Source organism: Muscardinus avellanarius (genome assembly GCF_963383645.1).
Source record: "Muscardinus avellanarius genome assembly, chromosome: 1".
Classification (NCBI taxonomy): Eukaryota; Metazoa; Chordata; class Mammalia; order Rodentia; family Gliridae; genus Muscardinus; species Muscardinus avellanarius.
In genome coordinates this window covers 67,409,279-67,434,890 of record NC_137786.1, presented here as the reverse complement: position 1 = coordinate 67,434,890, position 25,612 = coordinate 67,409,279, and the positions used below count along the sequence as shown (strand labels likewise).

General features: G+C 37.7%; 1 protein-coding gene across 1 annotated transcript in view; it reads right to left on the bottom strand.

Annotated features, from left to right (window-relative positions):
• MSH3 (mutS homolog 3) overlaps nt 1-25,612 on the bottom strand; it is a gene marked incomplete at both ends in the record, with an annotated part of 228,429 nt that overhangs the window by 117,631 nt on the left and 85,186 nt on the right. Inside the window, 3 exons of the mRNA XM_080706313.1 lie at nt 8,168-8,336; nt 9,309-9,496; nt 15,856-15,988. Coding sequence (XP_080562439.1) covers nt 8,168-8,336; nt 9,309-9,496; nt 15,856-15,988 — 490 coding nt within the window. The remainder of the gene's footprint in view (nt 1-8,167; nt 8,337-9,308; nt 9,497-15,855; nt 15,989-25,612) is intronic.

Genomic DNA, 25,612 nt, shown 5'->3' with positions numbered 1-25,612 from the left:
CCCTAAATGGAAGTTTGGTTTTTTTTGGGGGGGGTCTGGTGATGGAACCCAGGGGCATTTGACTTCCGAGCTACAACCCCTGCCCTATTTTTTATTCTTTATTTTGAAACCGGGTCTCACTGAGTTGCAGAGGCCTCACTAAGTAGCTGAGGCTGTCCATGAACTGCGATCCTCCAGGTCTCAGCCACCCAAATACTGGGATTACAAGCGTGTACCACCACACCTGGCTAAATGGAAGTTTTTATTGTAGATTTTTCTGTTCTTTTTTTTTTCTTTTAGTAATTATACTCCTAACTTCAGGAGAAAGTATTCCCATTTAATAATTGTGTTTTCAAATCAAAATACATGGTCCACTTGGTATCATTTCATCATCTATAAATCTTGGATTAAAAACTAACCTCTCATGTGGATTTGAACAAGTGAATTCTCTCAGTTACTATACTGTTTTCAATTATCAAGGTTTTCTATAATATAACTTTGACAACACCAAAAAACATAAAGTACTGAGATAAAATTTCATGATTAAAAGATTTCTTATCACCAGGCGTGGTGGCACATGCTTGTAATCCCAGCATTCAGGAGGCTGAGACTGGAAGATCATGGTTTGCGGACAGCCTCAGCTTCAAAATAAAAAATAAGGCAGGGGGTGTAGCTTGGAGGTCGAATGCCCCTGGGTTCCATCCCCAGACCCGAAAAAAAAAAAAAGATTTCTTATCAAAACAATATTACAGATCGGCGGGCTGCTTTTGCAGCTGCCCAAGGAGCTGCCTGCCCGATATTACCACGACAAGATAATTCGGGACTAAAAATGGATTTAGGACCGCATCTTAAGCAGCGAGCAGCAGCCACCAGAATTCTGTGTGGCCACCAGAATTCTGTGTGCCCACCAGAAACCGGATCTCAACTGCATAGAGACTCCCACGGATTCCTGCACCAAGTCAGGTACCTGAGGGCACCCTGGTAAGTTGGGGTCCTAGCGTGTGCGCAGCCTCAACCCCCCAGCACGGGCTCAAGCCTCAGATCCGAGCACTCTCCTCGCGCAACTTGCCGGCGCCACGGTCCCCTGCTGGTAGTCAGTACCTGTACACTGCCACCCCTAAATTGGAGTCTGCTTGTGTGTCTAGCCCCTGCCACCTTGCCAGAGCCTGCCGTCCAGGCTGCGAAAGCCCTGGGTGACCCGGAAATCTCCTTGGGGCACCCCCAGCTTCTACGTCCCGCGGGAGGCAGAGACCATTGCTGGACAACGCGCACTGGACCTTTGAGCACCTACCCTGCACCCCTGGCCCACCGCTGGGTGTTCCCACCCTCCTGGTAGCCAGAGGCTTAGTGCTAAGCGAGAACACAGCTCAATACACCTTGGAAGAGCATACCAGCAGCAATAGACAGCTGCATCCACTCTCACTTGGGTCCAGTATTAGCAGCGCATCCAGCCTGCACTCTTGGAATAGGCAGAGCTCTGGCAGTAAGTGTGGGCATCCAGGAACCAGCATCCATTTGCCCAGGGTACATCTTGGGACCACACCGGCTAGCCCAGCTGGAATTTCCAGAGACACAAGAAAATCCATCGGGCCACAAAATCTGCTCAGGACCTCAGGGGGAGGTTCCAATTATACTTTGGTCATTCTCCACCCCTGCTGTAGGGAAGCACAGGCTGGAGGCTAGGGTGGTGAGTGCAGAGGTGCTGACCACAGGTTAGAATTTTGCAGAACCTGTGATTTGTACAGAATCAAATAACAGGGAAATCAGACATCCGGACACATAAACCTAAAGCAGCTAAAGGAGAGAAAGGTGTCCAAACACCCAGAGTGACTTAAGAAGATAAAAATAGAGTACAAAGAAAACTAAGAGACATTGGATGGTATTCTGAAAGCTACCAAAGCAATCAGATACGCACATATTATTTGGACCTGACCCCATATGCGTAATAAAGGAGGACTGTTTGTTTTACTTTTAATGTGGATGTTTTGTTTTATTTTGCTTTTACAGTGCTTTTGTATTGGTATGGTTATTGCTGTTTTATTTTTTTTTCTTTTAACCCACACTTCTTTTACTTTAACTTGTTGTTTTATATATATATATATATATATATATATATATATATATATATATATATATATATATTGGATAGTTTGCCATATTTTTTTATTTCACACAGCTGCTAGTTCCTTTTATTTTATTCTTGTTCTTTTTTCCTCTTTCTTTCTCTTCCCTTCCTTTTTTTTCACTCTCCTCCTTTGATTGGTTTTCCTTCATTTTTCTTGGATTACATAACAGTCTTGGTATCTTGTGTGGATTCTTTTTTTTTTTATGTCTGACTGCTCCTTCTATCATCCCTATTTACAAACCTACTCACACTAACCTACATACTTTTCTCCCCCAAAACTTTTCCCCATAATATACCTCCTGGTTTAATACTCAAAGTATCTCTTATATCCATAATTACTCTACCAACGACAAGAGTCCTAGTAGTTAACTCTCTCTCATTCCTAGCAAGTTATTACCTTATCATACTTAAAGTCTTTCTCAACCTAACATATCCTCTACCTAATCCGACTCCTTTACCAATCACCCCAGCATCTTACACATCACCCACCCTCAACACTGGCAAGGCCCTGCTGACTAACCAATACCCCAAAACTCCTAATATTAAGATTTGACTAAGCACAGTACTCACGAACGATGGGTAGAAATCAGAAAAACAGGACAGAGAACGCTATAAATATGAGAACCAGGAATTATGAAGAGACAGCAGAAATCACGAATACTGACCTACTAGAAATGCAAGGAGGGGAGTTCAGAATCTTGATGTTCAATATGATGAAAGGATTTAAAACAAGTATAGAGGAGGTTAAAGGTGAATTAGAAACACTAAAAAAGAATCAGAAAGAGGTCTGGAATGAAATGAAAGAGGCAATAAGTGAAATGAAGACAGCAATAGAAAGAAATTCTGGAAGATTAGATGAAATGGAAAACAGAATATCAATATTAGAAGACAGTACATCCGAAACCGAAAACACAGTCAGCGATATACAGAAATCTTTACAGCAACAAAACCTAAACATCCAGCAATTATGGGATAATATGAAGTGCCCTAATTTACGGATAATAGGCATCGAGGAAGGGATAGAGGTACAGACCAAGGGCATCTGTAATATCTTCAAGGAAATAATCTCAGAGAATTTTCCAAATATGGAAAGAGACTTGAATCTTCAAGTCCAGGAGGCATACAGAACTCCACTGAGACAGGACCAAAGAAAAACCACTCTACGCCACATAACCAAATTGACCAGCATAGAGGCCAAGGAAGGAATCTTAAAAGCAGTGAGAACAAAAGGACGGGTGACATATAGAGGCAAAACAATAAGAATCACCCCAGACTATACAACCCAGGTCAGGAATGCTAGGAGAGACTGGTACGACGTGATTCAGACCCTGGAAGAAAATAACTTCCAGCCAAGGCTCATCTATCCAGCAAAACTACTATTCAAGATCAATGGGGAAGTCAAAGTCTTTCAGGATAAACAGAATCTCAAAAATTCATGAATTCAAAGCCAACACTAGAGAAAATTCTTAAAGAAATAAATCATAAGGAAGAAAAAAGAAGCAGACTTCAGAATCAGAGAAGAGAGGAAGTTAATAAGTGGGCCATTTAAGTAAAGAAGAAAGATCACACCACCCAAGAGTAGACAGAACACAAAATGGCAGAAAAAATCATATTTCAATAATATCTCTTAATGTCAAAGGACTTAACTCACCAATCAAAAGACATAGACTGGCAATGTGGATTAGGAAACATAATCCAAATATATGCTGTCTGCAAGAAACTCACCTCACAGCCAAAGACATTCACAGGCTGAAGGTGAAAGGATGGAAAAAGATATACCATGCCAATGGTGACCAAAAAGGAGCAGGGGTAGCAACCCTGATATCCAACAAAACAGACTTTAAACTAAAACACATCAAAAGAGACAAATCAGGGCACTTCCTTTTATTAAAAAGAACAATACACCAAGAAGATATAATGATAGTAAATATTTATGCCCCAAATGTGGGTGCAACCACATTTGTAAAACAAACCCTTCTGGACATAAGATCCCAAGTAGACCCAAATACAATAATTCTGGGAGACTTTAATACTCCTCTCACACCACTGGATCGATCTTCAAGGCAAAAGATGAGTAAAGACGCTTTAGAACTAAAGGAAACCATAAACCAAATGGACCTAATAGATGTTTTCAGAGTATTTCAACCAGGAACTACAGAATACACTTTCTTCTCAGCAGCCCATGGAACCTTCTCCAAAATAGATCACATCCTGGGACACAAAGAAAATACCAGCAAATTCAAAAAATGTAATATAATTCCATGCATCTTTTCAGACCACAATGGAATCAAAGTAGAAATCAACAACAGGAAACTCGAAAGAAAGTACTCAAATTCATGGAGAATGAATGATACACTATTGAATGACGAATGGGTAAGAGCAGAAATTAGGGAAGAAATAAAGAAATTTATGGAAACAAACGAAAACAGAGACACAACTTACCAAAACCTATGGGACACCATGAAGGCAGCACTAAGAGGAAAGTTTATTGCATTGAGTGCCCACATAAGAAGGACAGAGAACCTCCAAGTAAAGAATCTAATGACACAACTAAAGGACCTAGAAAGACTGCAACAGTCTATTCCCAAAGCCAGCAGAAGACAAGAAATCATCAAAATTAGGGCAGAAATAAATGAAATAGAGAACAAAAAAACAATTCAAAGAATCAATAAAACAAAAAGTTGGTTCTTTGAAAAGATTAATAGAATTGATAAACCCCTGGCCAACCTAACCAAAAGAAAAAGAGAATCAACTCAAATTATAAAAATTAGAAATGAAAAAGGAGATATCACCACTGATAGTGAAGAAATTCAAAATATTATCAGAAACTACTTTAAAAATTTATACTCCAATAGATTTGAAAACCTGGATGAAATTGACAGATTTCTTTTTTTTTTTTTTTTTTTTTTTTTTTTTTTTTTGGTGGTACTGGGGTTCCTGGAAGCCCTTCTACCTCCGGGCTACGCTCCCAGACCTATTTTATATTTTTGAAACAGGGTCTCTTACGCCAGCGCGGCTGGCTTCAAACCTGCGTGATCCTCCTGTCTCCGCCTCCCAAGCACGGGGATTACAAGCGTGCGCCACCACGCCCGGCGTGAAATTGACAGATTTCTAAGCACAGTTAACCTTCCTACACTCAACCAAGAGGACATAGCAAGCCTAAACCAACCAATAAAAACCAAAGAAATAGAAATGGCAATAAAAATTCTTCCACCAAAGAAAAGCCCAGGCCCAGATGGGTTCCCAGCTGAATTCTACAAAACCTTCAGTGAACAACTAATACCAATACTGCATAACATGTTCCGAGAAATTGAAAGAGATGGAACTCTTCCAAATTCCTTCTATGAGGCCAGTATCACATTAATCCCCAAACCAAATAAAGATACCTCAAGAAAGGAAAACTACAGACCAATATCCTTAATGAACATAGATGCAAAAATTCTAAACAAAATACTAGCTATACACATTCAAAACTATATCAAGAGAATAATACATCATGACCAAGTCGGTTTCATCCCAGAAAAACAAGGCTGGTTCAACATACGCAAATCAATACATGTTATTCACCACATAAATAGAACCAAGAACAAAAACCACATCATCATAGCAATAGATGCTGAAAAGGCATTCGACAAAATCCAACACCCATTTATGTTAAAAACTTTGCAAAAAATTGGGATAGAAGGAAAGTACTTCAACATCATCAAGGCAATATACTGCAAACCCAAAGCCAACATTATAGTGAATGGGGAAAAACTGCAAGAATTTCCGCTACAGTCAGGAACAAGACAAAGATGCCCACTATCACCACTCCTTTTCAATATAGTCCTTGAGACTCTTGCTGCAGCAATCAGACAAGAGAAGGAAATCAAAGGAATCCACATAGGAAGAGAGGAAATAAAACTATCCTTATTCGCAGATGACATGATCCTTTATCTGGAAGACCCAAAGAACTCAACCAAAAGACTTCTGGAGCTGATTGACAAATTCAGCAAAGTTGCAGGTTACAAAATCAACCTAAAGAAATCAGTGACCTTTCTTTATGCCAACAACAAACCCACAATGAAAGAAACAAAAACAACAATTCCATTCACTAAAACCTCAAAACCAATAAAATACCTAGGAATAAACCTAACCCAAGATGTAAAAGACCTCTACAACAAAAACTATAAAACATTAAAGAAAGAAATAGAAGAAGACCTTGGAAGATGGAAAGATCTCCCGTGCTCATGGATAGGCAGAATAAATATCATCAAAATGGCCATTCTGCCAAAACTGATCTATAGGTTCAATGCAATTCCCATTAAAATACCAGTGACATTCTTCAGAGACCTAGAAAAATCAATCATGAACTTCATATGGAGAAGGAAAAGACCTAGAATAGCCAAAGCAATTCTCAATAACAAGAAACACGCAGGAGGCATTACAATCCCAGACTTCAAACTATACTATAGAGCAATAGTAGTAAAAACAGCATGGTACTGGCACAAAAACAGATATACTGACCAGTGGATTAGAATAGAAGATACAGAAACAAACCCACACATCTTTAGTCAATTAATCTTTGACAAAGGGGCCAAACACATACGCTGGAGAAAAGACAGCCTTTTCAACAAGTGGTGCTGGGAGAACTGGCTAACCATTTGTAAAAAGATCAATCTAAACCCCTATATCTCACCTAACACAGGAATCAACTCAAGATGGATCAAAGACTTAGAAATTAGACCTGAGACGGTGAAGTTAGTAGAGGAGAACATAGGTTCAACACTACAACATATTGGCACAGGCAGTAACTTTCTCAACAAAACCTCCAAAGCTCAGGAAATTAAAGCAAGAATAAACAAGTGGGATAACATCAAACTAAAAAGTTTCTTCTCATCAAAGGAAACTATCAATAACCTAAAGAGGAAGCCTACAGAATGGAAAAGGATCTTTACCAGCCACCATTCTGATAGGGGGCTAATATCCAGAGTATACAAAGAGCTCAAAAGGCTCTACACTAGCAAAACAAACAACCCAATCAAGAAATGGGCAAATGAACTAAATAGACACTTCACAAAAGAAGAGATACAAAGGGCTAATAGATACATGAAAAGATGTTCTTCATCACTGGCCATCAGGAAGATGCAAATCAAAACCTACACTGAGATTCCATCTAACCCCAGTCAGAGTAGCAAGCATAAAGAAATCAAACAACAACAAATGCTGGCGAGGATGTGGGGAAAGAGGAACTCTTTTACACTGTTGGTGGGAGTACAAACTAGTTCAGCCACTATGGAGATCTGTGTGGAGATTCCTGAGAAAGTTGGGAATAGATCCACCATATGATCCAGCTATACCACTCCTCGGTATCTTTCCAAAGGGGTTGAATTCAGAGAAATACAGCAACATATGCATACCTATGTTCATAGCAGCACAATTTGTAATAGCCAAAATATGGAACCAACCCAGATCACCATCAACAGATGAATGGATAGCAAAACTGGGAAATACACACAATAGAATTCTATTCAGCCATAAAGAAGAACAAAATTATATCATTTGCAAGAAGATGGAAAGCCCTGGAGAGCATCATGTTAAGTGAGATCAGCCAAGCACAGAAGGAGAAGATACACATGTTTCCTCTAATATGCCCAAACTAGAAAACACAAAGGATACCAGTAGGACCCCAGATATTAGAGGGGAAATACTAGCTAAGTTTTAATGGAAAGATAGGAGAGGAGAAAGGCTGATCTTGATTAATGAGGGTCTACACCTGAACATGTGTAAAATTATGAATAAGACATGGTTAACCTGGACAACCATTGGTGGGGGGGTGGGAGAAAATGGGGGCGGGGGGGAGAGGGCACCAAATATAGTGTAAATGTATACTACTTATGTTCAATAAAAAATTGTTAAAAAAAAACAGTATTACAAAAAATATTTTAACATATTTTCAAGGAATAAAAACAAAAAATTGAAAAAAGAGTTACTTATATCCTATCCTCAGATTTTTATTTACATTTTAGAATAGATTTTCTACTCCAGGCAAGCTGATAGAAAATAAAGTGTGTTTGAAATTACCTCCTGTCCTGATACTGTGACATACTGTGCAGAAGAATTTTTTAGTATTTTCCGTATTTCTTGCAAATGTATTTGGAGCTTGTCTGTAACTTCTTGAATTTCATCCTTCCTCTTCTTTATTAAAGGGAAGTCAGAAAGGTCTTTAAATAATTCAGTTTTATTTCCCATTCTGAAATATGAAAAACACAAATATGTATATGGAAGTATATGAATTAGACCAGTTATCAATTATTTTTTGTAGCATGATGAATAGCCAAGGCTTTAAAGCCATGAAGATGTGGCTTTAATTCTGGGTGTGCCACTACATATTTATGGGGACACTTCTTAGCTTCTGGGAATTGACAAAATTACCATAATAATACTTTCATTTCACATGCTCATGATTCCCGTGGTGAAACCAAGAGATAAAATTAAATATTTATCATGCACCTATTTGGAAAATAAAGATGAATGTAAATGTCAAATCCTTTTTGTTTTGTACAGAATTTTTTGTGAGATGCACTGTGAAATGACTATCCTTTAAAAGATAACTTCGTCCGGGCATGGTGGCGCACGCTCGTGCTTGGGAGGCGGAGACAGGAGGATCGTGCAGGTTCGAAGCCAGCCGCGTGCGCTGGCTTAGCAGACCCTGTTTCCAAATAAAAATATAAAATAGGTCTGGGAGTATAGCCCGGAGGTAGAAAGGCTTCCAGGAACCCCAGTACCACCAAAAATAAATAAATAAATAAATAAATAAATAAATAAATAAATAAATAAATAAATAATAACTTCGCTTTTGCATATTCTAAATAGAAGGCAGATCATTCCTGCATATCTAAGAAATAAGTCCAAGATGGCATCTGACACCTGTTTTTGATAAATGGCTACTACTTGGCTTTGCCTACACTTCATTTTATCATCATCTGACACCTGAGGAAATACCATATCTGTCCCAGAAGGTGAACTCCCTGAGTTTGGACAGCAGAGTGTTACTTCCAGCTGTAATATAAAGCTTTTAGTATTCAATCACATTTCTAATTATATTGTACTCAAGCAACTTTTACAATTACTTTAGCAAAGATTGAAAATCCACACACCCAGTGACAAATGCATTAGACTATGTTCACTGCTAGAAAAGAAGAACTGAGGATCTGGTACTTACTTGGCAGCTTGTTCATTAAGTATCTTTAAGTAACGTTCCACTGGACTAAGGAGTTCAGGAATTTCTAAAATGAGTGTCCGAAGCAAGTCTGACTGAACGTGGGAAATCACAGCGGGCATTAGGGCTTGAAATTCTGACTTCAGATGATACAAGGTTTTGACGATCAAGAAGAATTCTTGGGTAGAACACTGAAAATAAAATTATATATATGTATATATGTATATATATAAAAGTGCATGCAAATGAGGTTTAATTAGTGACATCTTAAAAGTTAGAATCAAAATTAAACTCAGAAGCTGGGCGTGGCAGCGCACACTTGTAATTCCAGCATTTGGGAGGCTGAGACAGGACAATCACAGTTCAAAGACAGCCTCAGCTACTACTTAGCTAGCCCCTTGGCAACACAGTGAGGCCCTGTTTCAAAAATTAAGAATAAAAAAATAGAGCTGGGTAGCTCAGAAGTACAATGCAACTGGGTTCCATCCCCAGTACCACAAAAAATATATATAATAATAAATAAACTCAGAAACAAATCCACACTTATAGCCAATTAATTTTTTACAAGGGGGCCAAAAACATAAACTTGGAAAAAGATAGCCTCTTTAGCAAATGATGCTAGCAAAACTGGTTATCCATATCAGAAAAATGGAAATAAACCTCTCTAACCCTGCACAAGAGTCAATTCAAGATGGATCAAAGACTTGGAAATCAGACCACAGACCTTGCAGATCCTTGAACAGGGCATAGGTCCAGCACTTCAACACAAAGGCACCGGTAAAAACTTTTTCAACAAGACCCCCAAAACACAAGAAATTAAAAGGAGAATCAAGGGCCAGGCGAGGTGGCGTACGCTTGTAATCCCTGCACTTGGGAGGCGGAGACAGGAGGATCGTGCAGGTTCGAAGCCAGTCTCGCTGGCTTAAGAGACCTTGTTTCCAAATAAAAGTATAAAATAGGTCTGGGAGTGTAGCCCAGAGGTAGAATGGTTTCCAGGAACCCCAGTACCACAAAAAAAAAAAAAGAGGATCAATAGGTGGTATTAAACTGAAGAGCTTCTATATAGCAAAGGAAACTATCAAGAACCTCAACAAAGAGGCAACAGAACAGGAAAATTTTTTTGCCAACTACTCCTCTGATAGAGGACTAATATCTAGAATATGCAGATAACTCAAGAAATTCAGTGCTAAGAAAACAAATAACCCAATCAAAAAAGAGGCAAGTAAATTAAATAGACACCTCACCAAAGAACAAATTCAAATGCCCAATAAATGTATGAAAAAATGTTCAACATCATTACGAATCAGAGAGATGTGAATCAAAACTACCCTGAAATGCCATCTAATTAGAATGTCAATCATTAAAAACACAAACAAAAACAAATGTTGGCGAGAATTTGGAGAAGTGGGAACTCTAATACATTGTTGGTGGAATTGCAAATTAATAAAACCACTTTGGAAAACAATATGGATGATCCTTAGAAAAATGGGAAGGGACCTACCATATGATCCAGCAATACCACTTCTGGGTATCTACCCAAAAGAATGGAAACCAAACTACCAAACTAATGCACGCATATCTATGGTCATAGCTGCACAATTCACAATTACCAAACTATGGAAATAGCCAACATGTCCATCAACAGATGAATGGATTACAAAACCTGTGGGATATGTAAACAATGGAATTTTACTCAGCCATAAAGAACAAAATTGCATCATTTCCAGTGAAATGGATGGAACTGGAGAACATTATACTAAGTGTGATTAGTCAGTCACACACACACAAAAAAACCAGATGCTCTCCTTAACATGTGGAAGTTAGGGAGAAAAAAGGTCACAGGAGGAACTATATAGACAAAGAAAGAGAAACCATAGATGAGCAAATAAGGTGACCTAACTGAGAGGGATGGGAGGGGAGCAGAAAGAAATTTCCTAATGTACATGATATATATTCACAAACATATCCAAGTCAATCACTAAGCCAAACGTGAGAAGGAGGGAGGGAGGAGAAGTTGGATGGGGGGGCGATTGGGTTAGGGCTAAATGAGTGATAAATACATATATGTCTCTACCATCTTGTACCCCATTAAGATGTATGACTATAGTGTACCAATTTTTAAAAAGAAATAAAGAAATTTTAGAACTAGTTAGCCAACATGTTTTCTAAATGAGGTTAAACACTGTATAATATTTCAAAGCTATAAGAAAATAATTTGAGCAAGGGATAATAAAGCTAATTCTTGTATAGTATTTTTATCTTAAGATACATTGTTTATCACTTTTTTTGCTATATGGTCAATGTCAAAAAGGTGAAGGATATTTCTGAGGGAAATAACGGCAATTTTTTTACAAATATAATGGGCTATAATAAATTGACATGAAAAAGGTAAACAATCTAATAAATGATGGCAAAACAAACATATAGCTAATAAGGAGAATGTCCAACAAACACATGATTAACTTTATACATAAAGGCAAGCAAATTAAAGCTACAAGGTAGCATTAGTCACCAAAATGCCAAAGATTTGAAAGCTTAACAACAACCATGTGTAAAAAAAAAAGAGAGATGACCTTTATATGCTATTAGTACAAGTGTAATCTTTGAAGAGCAGCTTGATATATCTTCATAATTTAAAAATACACATATCATTTAACTAAGCAATCCCACTTTTAAAGATTTAGCTAAAACTAGGTGGGTGTAGTGGCACAGGCCTGTTATGCCAGTAGTTGGGAGGGAGAGACAAGAGGATCACAGGTTTGAGGTTAGCATCAGCAACTTGGCGAGGCCCTCAGCAACTCAGTGAGACCCTGTTTCAGAAAAAAAAAAAAAAAATAGGACTGGGATATATCTCAGAGCTAGAACTCCTCTAGGTACCACCACCCAAAAAATTATATAAAATTATACTAGAGCAAATAGTGAAAGGTGTGTGTATCTTAATATTTATAGCAACATTGTTTATAATAATATAAAAAGCAAATATCTATCAATTGGAATTTATTAGGAAAAACTCAAAACAATGTAATACTTTGAAACAATTAAAAATTAAGACATACTGATATGGAACCCTTATATAATATGTCATAAATACATAAATACTTATGCATCTTTAGACAGCAACATTTTCTTTGTGATTCTTTAAATGTTCTGCATTATTCTGTATAAATAACTTTCTAGAATGTCACATAAGTAACTTACTCTAGTTACATCTGGCTGTTCAGTATGAAGAGGTTGCACAGAAAGACTTTTTATTCTTTATTTTATGGCCTTGCATAGCACTCTAACTTTTTAATAAGCACATGAATAATTTTTACACTGGAGGTTCTGGTAAAGGGCTGAACTAAACATATGCATCTAATTTCTCTCTCTGTTTTGAAACTAGAGTCAAGAGATTGATTTAGCGTACAAAAAAACCACAAGAATATCTCACAGAGAAGACAACAGTACAAAATCTTAGAAGCTATAAGAAATTGGGCTTCAAAAACTCAAGATGTCTACATTTTAAGCTATCCTTAAGGAAAACTGAAACACGACTTGATGTACATCGAGAATTCTCAAACACTTGGAAACTGGTGCATAAGTTATCTTTGTTTGTGGAGATGGGAATGGAGGATTAGTTGACAGTTTTGTAAGAAGCAATTAAGTCCCTCGATCCCCTATTCTTCTTCATGCTGGAACCATAAGACAAGAACAGAAAACTATTTTTAAAAAAAGATAAATTAAGCCGGGTGTGGTGGCGCATGCTTGTAATCCCCGTGCATGGGAGGCTGAGACAGGAGGATCGCACAGGTTCAAAGCCAGCCTCAGCTGGCTTAAGAGACCCTATTTCCAAATAAAATATAAAATATGTCTGGGAATGTAGCCCAGAGGTTGAAGGCCCCTGGGTTCCATCCCCAGTATCACCAAAACAAACAAACAAACAAACAAAAGAAAGATAAATTAAGAGAGGTCAATCCAGTTAGGATTCTCTATCATTAACAATATGAAACACCCATCTGTGTAAATTTCACGGTACTTTCCACATAGTTGCCAAGCCAAAGTTTCTCACTTCTATAATATCCATACAGAGCGTGTGTTCCCATTTTGTGAATTTCACATAACTGGCAAAACCTGTACCCAGGATATTACTCATTACTGTGTGTATAGAAGCTTATTTAATGTAATGATAAAGAATAGACATGTATGAATGGTATGTCCCAAGAGCCAGTTAACTAATTATTTTTAAAAAGTGGTTTAAAGCATTCAGACGTTCTGAAGTTGGTTTGCTACCAACTCATTTCTACTCTTCACTTTTCAAACAACCATGTGTAAACAAGATTGTATGTCCTTATCTCAACATTAAAATAGCACCGAAAAATAGCTACTGAGTCAATCATAATTTTCTTCAGTAAAATATATTCTGTAATTCCAAAATAGAAGTCATTCTTGCGGTCTGGTCACTTTTACATGAGTTAGATTGTGACTTTTACTAGAGCTTGGAAACTTACAAATCCTAAACCTCATGAAAGGCAGACATCGACGTCCAGCGTAAAGAGGCAGCAAGGCACAGCAGACCCCACAGCAGCATGAAGTCGTGCTCCATCCTGATGCCAGGGGCACTCGCACTCTGCTCTTTTGATCAGCAATTGAAAGAATTTCGACTCTGCTGCTATTTTCTCTTGAGAAAATAAAAACTCCCTGACATCTGCCAGTGAATCCTTTCAAGGAGTGAAGGCAAGGTGCTTGGAGATTGATGAGGGGTAATATTGTACTGCTTGTCAGGCACTGGGCCAAGGATACAAAATAACAAATGGTTTTGGCACCCCTGTGTAACCTCAAAAAAGTCAACCATAAAAATTTCTAATATCAGCATAGCTCTGTCATTGCCAGCAAAGCAATACAGCGTACCAAGAAATGGTGCAATAGATTCCACCAACTTCATAACCAACTTATGTGCCTCTTTCCTCAGGATCAGTATTCCCAAATCTGGTTTGAACGTTATTTTCAAGTTTAACTGAAGCATATGAGACAGAAATATAAGTTCTCTTAAGGACCACAAATGTTCTGAGGCAGTACTTCTCATTCTAGTAAAACTTTGTGGGGGTAAGACGGCCTTACAAAAGTAAACAGTAATGAAAATTTGTTCATACTAAAATTTGGGCATATAAAAAAATCATACTACAATAAAATTATTAAACTGGCAAAGATTTACATTTGGGCAAAATATAAAACTTGTTTATGAAATGAGGTGGCCAGGAAAAAGAAATGTAAAGGCAGTCAAGACAGCTAAATCAAACATGGAAGCAATCAAAAGATACAGCCACTAAAAATGCAGTGAAGGACACTGGGTTTAAATACAAATTCTATTACTTATCAGCAAGTTACTGACCCTCTCCCAGCAGCTATGTATTAGCCAACATAACACAAACTGTACACATATATACACATACATATCTATATAACATGTTAATTTCCCAGGAGTAGGTAATAATATATTATCCTCTCATAATTTTTACAGTGAACAAAAGGTATAAAGGTATATGTGAGTGACTTCTGCAAAAGACAAACACTTTAAAAAGTTTATTATCAATTATTGTAAATATAACTAATTGACCATCGTGTGTATGGTACTGGGGGTGGAACCCAGGGGCTTTTCTACCTCTGGGCTATACTTCCAGACCCATTTTATATTTTATTTGGAAACAGGGTCTCACTAAGTTGCTGAGAGCCTCACTAAGTAGCTCAGGCTAGCTTTGAACCTGTGCGATCCTCCTGTCTCAGCCTCCCAAGCGCGGGGATTACAGGCATATGCTACCATGCCCAGCTAATTGACCATTTTTAAAATTTCAATTGATAAAGTAAATTAGTTCCCATGTACAAAAACTTCTCTCATCAGTGCTATCACTTAATCTGTAAAAACTAAATGACAAAAACCAAATTAATACTTTTTACTCACCTTCAATATCCAAATTTGATATGCCCTCACAAATGTTACATGGGCAGATTTTCTATTTGGTTAAGCCACATAGGTATATTATTTTAAAATCAAAAGAAATAAGCTATCTCCTTTCTCAAGTAGCAGATCTAAATAATTTTCCTACTTTGCACTTTGAGGATAAAGCAAAATGTATGTTGTTATAGTTAAAAGAAGTACTGTAAAAACTGAACAACCAAGCCACGTGTGATGGTGCACGCTTGTAATCCCAGTATCTGGGTGGCTAAGACAGAAGGATGTCAGGTTCGTGGCCAGCCTCAGATACTTAGCCCTCCGCAACTTAGTGAGACCCCATTTCAAAATTAAGAATTAAAAAATAGGGCTGGGAGTGTAGCTCGAAAGTAGAATGCCCCTGGGTTCAACCCCTGTCTGCCCCTCCCCCCAAAAAATGAATAACCTTAATTTGTACGAGTAAAATTTCTAAGGATTCAGCTATTCTTTCATACTACTTGCAAGATTTTAACAAAACAGGAAACAAATAATATAGAGCTACCAGATGATTTTTCTTTAACATCAGGTGCCCTCATATTAAGAAACATTATGAGTTTTAAGAGATTTGACTTTTATTGCACTTACTTTTTTGTGATAAGCACTACAGAGTCCTCTCTCTATGTCAGGCAACTTATATAGATGATTTTCTATCTGACCAAACACACTAGATTCTGAATGGAGAACTTCAGATACAGCATCAAGTCGGGCATTTATTTCCCTGTGAGAACAAAATAATAGCAATGATCATTTTATGTTACGAATTCAGAATGCAAACGTTTTCCACTTTAATGCCCAGGACTGTGACTGGGGCCCTTAAGAAAATACAAAGGAGATGCTTTCATACCTTTGGTTCTTCCCTGCTTCTTCCTACCACTTGAATTAAAGAGCAGGTACCACACAAGGAAAGTCATTAGCTGGGTATGGTAAAGACTGGTTCCATAGCAAACATAGTGACTACAGTTCCCAGCCTTCCCTGCAGTTAGGTGTGGCCACCACCCAAGTTCTGTTCAATGAAGAGTGGGTCGGAATGATGGAATGATGTACGCCTTCCTAAGCTACGTCCTGTAAGAACTTCTTGTGTGAGCTTTCACATTCACTCCCTCTCCCTTTGCCAGCTAGATGCTGAGCTCAAAACGTTCTGTGAGCCACGTGTTCACGCCATCAGCCTGAGTCTATAAGTGGAGTAGAAAATCCTCCACGCAAATGTCTGCTACCTAATAAACTTATTAAAGCAAGAAATAAATTCCTAACATACTTAAGCCACTGAGATTAGGATGTGTTTGCCAAATGGCTTGCATTACCTTGGCTAATACAGCAGGCCTACAATGAGCAACAAGAGACTTGGATGGTTGAACTGATCAATTATTTCACTGAAATGGGCCCTGAACAAAGACTGGGGAGTGACAATATGAAGTGAAGAGGATAGGACATCAGGAAACACTGGGAATTAGAGCTGCAAGATTTTTTCAATGGCTACACCTTAAGTGATGACCAACATGGGAAGCAGTAAGGCCTTATCAAGCTGAAATGGAAACTTGGCTGACTAAATGCATCCTAAATGAGGTGTGGCCCACTGAGTACCTATAAACATCAAGGGGCTACTTTACGTATAATGGCAATATGTGACTAAGAAGAGAAAACATCTGGTGGATAGCAGCCCTCACTAACGACTTTAAAAATAAAAAAATCATATGGATCAAAGAATAAACAGATGTTTTAGTGGAAATGGAGACATCCAACACTAAATAAACATGTTTGCCTCTCAAAGTTGTGTTGGTATCGTACACACTGATGAAAAGGGTAAACCTTACATCAGCTCCCCACCTGGACGACAGTTAGACTGAATACTTTACAATGAGTAAAGCGCTTTTATCTTCATTACCCCTGTAAGTACACTGCAATGTCATGCCTTTTCACAATGTGGAGCCACTCGCTATAAATTTCAGGTCTCATTTCTGTCCCATTTTTCTCCAGCTCATATCCTCCTGTGTATAACAAGGTAGAACTCTGTGAACACTGGGTCGGGGTCCTCCATTCTCAGCAGGGGGTTCCTGGAATACATCCACTGTTTCCATCTCTACTGCCACTATCCTGGGTCTAAGCCAAAATCATTTCTCTCAAGACTACTGAAACAGCCTTGTAACTTTCCTCTCCACATCCATCGACTTTTGACCCTTTCTCCAATCCATTTTTCACACTATGGCCTGAGAGGACTTGCTAAAATCCAGGCCTGCTCAGGTTCTACCTTTGCTTCAGGTCTATCAATGGCTTGCCATGAACCTTAGAATCCTTAGCTTACCTTCAAGTCAACCAGTCCCTGCTCGCCTGTAAAGTCTCACCTCAGGTCACCTGACACTGTCTGCTTCTAAGTCCCAGTGAGAGTGAACTTTAATACTTACTCTAACCAGGAGGCTCTTCGTCTTCCCCACTGTCCACTAGCTCCATTTTACCTACTCTTCATCTGAAATGGCCTTCTGGACTTACCAGGCCAGATTTAACACCTTTTCGATCCTTACCCATACCGCTTCTTTTCTCTCTTATGTATTCATTTTGTGTGTGTGTGTGTGTGTGTGTGTGTGTGTGTGTGTGTGTGTGTTTACTAGAGAATGAACCAAGGGTGCGCTATTTAATTTTTTTATTTAATTTTTTTATTTTTTGCGGTACTGAGGATTGAACCCAGGGGCATTCTAACTCTGAGGTACACCCCAGCCCTATTTTTTATTTTAAAACAGGGTCTTACTAAGTTGCAGAGGGCCTCACTAAGTACGGGACGCTGGCCACAAACCTGAAATCCTCCTGTCTCAGCCTCCCAAGTACTGGGATTACAAGTGTGTACCATCACGCCCAGCTTAATTTTTTATTTTAAAACAAGGTCTAAGGTATTGTGTGCTAGTCTTAAACCTACAATCCTGTCTCAGATTCCCAAGTACTGTAGCTACAGGAGTGTACGACTGCATCTAGCTCATAATTGTATTTCTTCTTCAAATGCATTATCTACTTCATCTTTCCTGCTAGACTGTAAACTCAGGAAGGATGGGAATCATGTCTTCATGCCGAGAGTTCCAGGATCACAATATGTACTCAATAAATAGATGCTGAATTCAATTTGCTTCCAAAGACTACGTATAAAGTAAATCAAGATGAGAAAAAAATTAAATTTTCTTTGCACAGGATTGTTATGATAAAATAAACCAATGTTTTACTCTAACATTTACCCCAAGTGCTATAAAAATATAAAGATTTACTTTAATAACTTGCTCTTGCATAAATGAAAGATGACATCAATTAGAATAGACTAGGTTGATGCTACAGATGGTTTGAGGAAAGATAAAATAATGCCATCTGTGAATATATAAGACAATCCACAGATAGCTACTGTCCCAAAAATTAAATGGTTTTTGAAATATAGAAAGAGTAAACTAATTGAATAAAATCTAAGCCATTTTTATAAATTCTATTTAAAAAATTAATAGATGTCAAATTGAATGTTTTAGAGATCAAAAGGTTATGCTAAGATGGTTTGTAAGCTGCAAAAATACAAAGTGCAAACGGCTTTTACTCTAGTCCAGCATCAGCTCAGGCAAAAACATCATGTTCACCTGAATCATTTGGTTTTAACCCAACTTCCTCTAGGGAAATAATAGCTCAGAATTTAAGAATTTGGGCTCAGAAGGCAGGTGACTTTGGTTCAAACCCAGGCCCCGCCATTTGCCAATTACTTAGCCTTGTACTAGTTTCTCCATCTATAAAATGAGAACATTGAGTCCTAACTCTTGGTATTATTTTAAGAATTCAATAATACATATCAAGCACATAGCACAGTATCTGCTACATACTAAGCACTTGTTAACTGTTTGCAGCATAATTATTATAAGTTTTGTGTGGTAGACACCACAAAGAATATAATGGGAAAGGGAGAAACTTGCGCCCGAAAAATTAGCTTGTAAAAAACTGTGTAAAGCTGGGTGTGGTGGCACACGCTTGTAATCCCAGCATTCGAGAGGCTAAGAACAGAGGATTGAGGTTTGTGGACAGCCTCAGCTACTTAGTAAGGCCCTCCGCAACTTAGTGAGACCCTGTTTCAAAAAAAGAATAAAAATAGGGCAAGGGGTATATCTCAAAGGTCGAATGTCCCTGAGTTCCATCTCCCTAGACCCATGGGAGAAAAAAAAAAAAAACTGTGTAGACAAACCTTAAGGCACAGGGACACAAACAGGTGTTTTGTGCAAAGTCAATAAGAAAGAATAAGGAGAACTAGTGATAGGGGCACTGAATCTTTACAGGTAGTGATTTTGTTTGTGTGTGTGTGTGTGGTACTGGGGGTAGAACCCAAGGGCTTTTCTACCTCCGGGCTATACTCCCAGACCTATTTTATATTTTATTTGGAAACAGGGTCTCACTAAGTTGTTGCTGAGAGCCTCACTAAGTAGCTCAGGCTGGCTTCAAACCTGTGCGATCCTCCTGTCTCAGCCTCCCAAGCACAGGGGTTACAAGTGTGCACCACCACGCCCAGCAGTAGTGCTGTTTTAAAGCAATATGGTCAGGCTGGTTAGTAGATTCTATTGAAAAGCAGATTCTAAATGGGCAGGAGAGAATAAAGGGCTTATGGTACTATTTACCACAATTTTTTATTCTATTTATTTATTTATTTTACGGATCTAAGGATGGAACCCAGAGGCATTTGACCTCTGAGCTACACCCCCTGCCCAATTTTTTATTCTTTATTTTGAAACAGGGTCTCACTGAGTTGCAAAGGGCCTCACTAAGTAGCTGAGGCTGTCCGCAAACTGCGATCCTCCTATCTCAGCCTCCCAAATACTGGGATTACAAGCGTGCGCCACCACGCCCGGCTTATCACAATTTTTTAAATCATTGGAGTATATATAATTTCTTCTTATCACCTAAAGAAAGAGCAGAATAAAAATTAGTAAGAATGACTTCTAAGTTTTTAAGAATAATTTACATACCTCAGAACTGTTTTTAGTTATAAGTAGCTATAAGACCTTTCAAGTTATTCTAATAAAGCAGGATCAGACCACAAATAGAAAAAAAAGAAATTTTTATTTTAGTGGATCAGAGAAATTTGGTAAGTACAAAAGATAGTAAGACAAGAAGTAGCACTGTCAATAGATGATGATAAAGATATTATTCTAAGACGCCCTACAGAAATTCACAGTTGGTCTTACAATGCTATATCATCTAAACCAGAGAAAAGGCATCTGAATCACATCATTCCAGAATCCAAAAAAAAATGATGGGTTTTTCCTAGGAATGACAAAGTCTTTGCTTTACTACCAAAGATCCAAGGAACAAATGTGGGTACCACCGGAGTACTTCACAAATGGAAATAATGTTAGTATCTGTTGTGATACTAGATGATGTTAGTATCTGATGTGAGTGCTGTTACTCAAAAACAGTCTGACCTACAGCTCTTGATGAAGTCTGTACCTACTGGTTACTACTTATGAAGGTACCTCTATAATTCACACATAAAGATATTGAGGAGAGACCAAAAGCTTAAATACAAATTGCTGAGGGGAGCTGTATGGATTGTTGCTTTTGGTTCACTGAAAGGTTTACTTTAAAGACAGATATTTAAAATTAATGAATTATGTTCAAATACTAACACACTGGTCATGTGATAGGACTAAACCAACTACCTAAATGGCCCTCTAATAGAAACATGAACCATAAGTTCTTTTCTGGGACTGAAGCATTATTACCTGGAGCTCCCTAGCTTTTTCTTTCATACACACTATTCATTCATTCAATGAACAATTACCAAGTGCCCACCAAGTAATGGCTGAATAAGGTGGTAGATTTTAGGGCTATAATCATTAACTACAGACCTTCTGAGTCTTTGTCCATAAAGAATTATACTGTATTAACAAAAAGTAAACCTTTTTAAAAGAATTAGTAACAATGATAAAAAATAAAAGGATAACTGGACTATGATCCAAGTACAATGAAAACATACGGAAGTGCATCAAGTTTTAGGGATCTGAGAGGATTTCCTGGGGACAGCTATTGTCTGAGTGAAGAATATAAAAGATAGGAGGAAAATGGAAAGCAAGGTAGGAAAATGCGATCTCAGGAACAAAAGAGTAAGTACAGCCATCTAAGCAAGACTAATGGCATGGACAAGATTAAGAACAGTGGCCAGACACCAGTAGAAGGCTGTTTCAGAAATCAGGGGAGCAAAACCGAAGGCCTAAACTTGAGAAGGATACGGGAATGGAGAGAAGTACATACTTTGAAGAGATACTGAGAAGGCAGAAATAACAGCAGATGTCACTGATTAGATGAAGGAGGGAGGAGAAAAGGAAGAAACTACTGGAAAATGTATGTCCTGTTATCCATAAGTATCATGCTCAAATGATGCAGAGCATGAACAAAAAGTATTACTTATAAAATTGCATTCTAAAGAACTATTCTGAATATTCACACTGTTGTAAATTATAAATCATTTGCAAACTTTAAGGGTTTTTATTATTCATGTTCTAATCAGGCAGCAGTTTACCAATAGAGTACAACTTAATTTCTTTAAAATATTAAGCAGAGGCCGGGCGTGGTGGCGCATGCTTGTAATCCCTGTATTTGGGAGGCTAAGACAGGAGGATCGCACAGGTTCCAAGCCAGCCTCGGCTACTTAGTGAGGCTCTCAGCAACCTAGTGAGACCCTGTTTCCAAATAAAATATTAAAAAAAAGTAGGTCTGGGAGTATAGGCCAGAGGTAGAAAGCCTCTGGGTTCCACCCCCAGTACCACCAAATATATTATCAGTTTAGTCTACAAACCTGAACTTTTGAAAAAAAAAAAAAGCAAGACTATGAATCCTGCTTTTGGTAATAGTGAGATTACCAGATTCTTTCCCACTGGAAAAAAATTTTTAAGTTCAGATGAAAGATAAAACTATGCTCATTAAAACATCAACAAAGCAAAACACCCAAACAAACCATTTTTGCACTGAAGAGATTTTCTACAACATTTTTCTCGAAAAAGAGCTGGCTATAGTTAAGGGTGAACTTACTGGCTTGTTTGGCCATGTTTGGACAGACTAATATTTTAAGCACTGAACTTGAATTAAAATGGTTCCCGACTGGTACTGTCACTAGAAATCTGGAAGAAGCAAACAGAAATCTTCTCCAGGAGAAGGGACCTTCAACCTGGCCCTCATGTTATTCCTAAAAAATAAACTTCAAATAATATGGTAAGTACATAAACCGCGACAACAAAACATAAAAGCAAACCAGATGCGTAAGACTCAAAAGAGACAACAGAAAACAGGGGCACACAAATACCAAAGTATTGGGGGAAAGTGTATGATAAATACTCAACGGATACAAAACGCATCACCGAAAGAGAGCCAGAGAGACTCAGAGCAGTTAGGGAAATTAAGGCAAGCCAGTATATGACTTAAACTGCTTGACAGGTAATTTTCCTTTGCTCTTTTTCTGTTTTTTTTCTCTGATGTAGCATTGTCCAGTTTCATTATGATTTAGCAAGATGTGGATTCTTGTTTCTTTTCAACAGTACTTTGGAATATCAAACTTTCTAAATCTAAGAATTCACATCTTTCCTAAATTATGAAAAAAAAATCCTTTATCATCTCTTTGAATACTATCTCTCTTCTTTCTAATTTTCTTTTCTTTTTCTGGAAACCTTATGAAGATAATTATTATGTTAGAATACCTAGTACTAGGTTTGTCTTTCAATCTCTTATATCATCAACTATATTGTCACTCTGCACATTGTAGGTAATTTCTCCACATATTGTCTTGTCTAGGTAGGGCACAACTCATCATAAAACCTAAAATCCAAAATGCTGAAGATTCTAAAGTGTTTTAAGTATTGACTTGATGCCACAAATGAAAAATCTCACCTGTTTCCTGCACAAAATTATTAATAATATTTAATAAAATTATCTCCACACCATGCATATAAGTTGTATAAATATCATGTTTTGATTTGGGTTTCTTTCCCAAGATCTCTCGCTATCTACATGCAAATACTAAAAATAAATAAACAAAATCTGAAAAACTTCTATTCCCAATAACTCTGGATAAGGAATATTCAACCTATATTTCAGTTATTACATCTATTCTTAACTCATTCATTGATTTTAGAAATTATCTGTGGTTCATAATATTTTTTCTATGCTCCTATTTTTTATTATCTTTTGTATTTCTTTTAATTTGATAACTAGATCTTTATCTGAGGCACAAACTGCTCTACATAAATTTTGTAGTTCAAAAATTGCCAGCCCACACCAATTGTATAAAATGAAACAATAAACCTGTGAGGGAGGCCTGAGGTTAAAAAGCCTTGGAAACGTTTCCCCTTGATTAGACTAGGCCAAGACATAATTTTTGACAGTTCTACTGAGATTACAGTATCTCATATTACTACAATCTCCCTAACTTTAATGGACCCAAGACTTTGTCTTCTGTCTCCTACAAGGCAATTAAAACCAAATCCCTTGGAGCTAGAAAACATTATACTAAGTGAGATCAGCAAGGCTCAGAAAGTCAAGGATCTTATTTTTCTCTTAAAGGTAGAAGCTAAAGAGAAAACAAAAAGCATAAGGGACTCCACAAAAACAAGGAGAGAGACCAGCAGAATTATGGAAGGGGACTGGAGAAAGGAAGTGGGAAGAGGAACAGGAGGCTTGAGGAGAGAAACAGACCCAAAAAATGTTAGGTTCATATATGAAGGTTTTGTTATGGTGAGAAAGAAGAGGGGTAGTGGATAGAGTGGAGGATGAGGAGGGGGAAAAACAAATTTCTCCCATAACTTTAACTCAGCTATATCTTAAAGGATGTTTGCTATACTTTATCCAACTTATTTATTTCTCAGAGGGAAGCTTTCATATCATTAAAGTTACAAAAAATAAAGTCATCCCATAGCATTTTGAGGAGAATTATTCTGAATATCCTTAGTAAAGGCATAAAGATGGGGAAAGATAAAGCTAGAGAGTAAAGAAGGGAAAGCTGACAGATCTCCTTTGCCTCCTCTTTCTCTGTATGCCCCCTCCTTAACGCCAATAGACATTGCCATTTACGTTGGCACTGAGCTGGTCTAGCTCACTGAAGGCCTGACATCATAGAACACAGCAGAGGCCAGCTCAGACAGAGTTGTTGGCTATCTGCATCCCAAGCGATGCTAGCTGATCCATTTGTGCCCACAGGGCAGGCATTTGGGTAAGCACCCCTTAGGTTCACTTTCCTCTGGGCAGCAGTAGCCATCCTTTCTATCCTCATTCAATCATACAGCCAAGGACAAAGACGACCCAGTGCACAACACCCATCACGGCACTCACCGTGTGCCACCTATCCATGTCCCTTCCCATTTATGAGCAGCAATGCATCTCAGTGAGCTGAGTAAAGTAGTCGGCACAGTGACCATGCTGGCAAGCTCATGGAACATGGGAAACCACAAAGAATAAATAGGGCCTCCCCTTGTAGTTAATTTTAAATAGTTCCAGAGAGCTAAAAGTGGCTTCTACTGTTAATATAAATTAAATGCTAAATGGAAGGAAATATGTAACATTCCATTACTTTGTCATTTGGGTCAATGTAATAAATTAGAAATACAACCATTAATACTCCAAACATATGTGTTTACCAACATAAGAGCCATTTAATTATTCAAGATAATTAACTACCACTAAAATGTACTTAGTGGTTTTAAAAATCACACAAAAATGTAGTCAACGAGCTAATTCCTAACACAAACAATTTTCTATTTCCTTAATTTTTATTATTTATTTATGTGATTTAAATGCCAGGAATTAACTTAGCATGCTTAATTCTTTTAAGCAGGTCTCTAAAACTCTAATTTGAATTATAAAAGCATTCTTCAGTTCCTCTAGTTGTGGTGTCGAGCTATAGAGTATATAACAGGTGTTTTATTTTAGGTATAAAACCTACTCCTTGTGCCTCCTTCTTCTCATTGTAGATTATACCTTTCTAAATTGGATTAGAAATCCCTTCCAAATAACACCATCTTGTCCCTGAAATGTAATAATACAAATTATTAAGAGAAAATATGAAGAAAGGGCACTGTGTGTATTATGGACCCGTTAATCTCAGTGAGGAAAGAATGTGGACGCATGTTTGCTTGTTCTCTCTTTTAAATAAAGTCTCTGGGAGGATACACAATAAAATAATGACCAGAGTTATCCAATGGGACCATAGCAGATGTGAATTAAACATTTCACTTTTAATATTTTACATCTTTAAAGTTGTTAACTTAGGTGGATTCAAATTTAAATAAAGTTTTCAAATGCTAAAAATAAATGTCTGATGAAGTTGAACAAATAACAAAAGAAAAACTCCACCTCT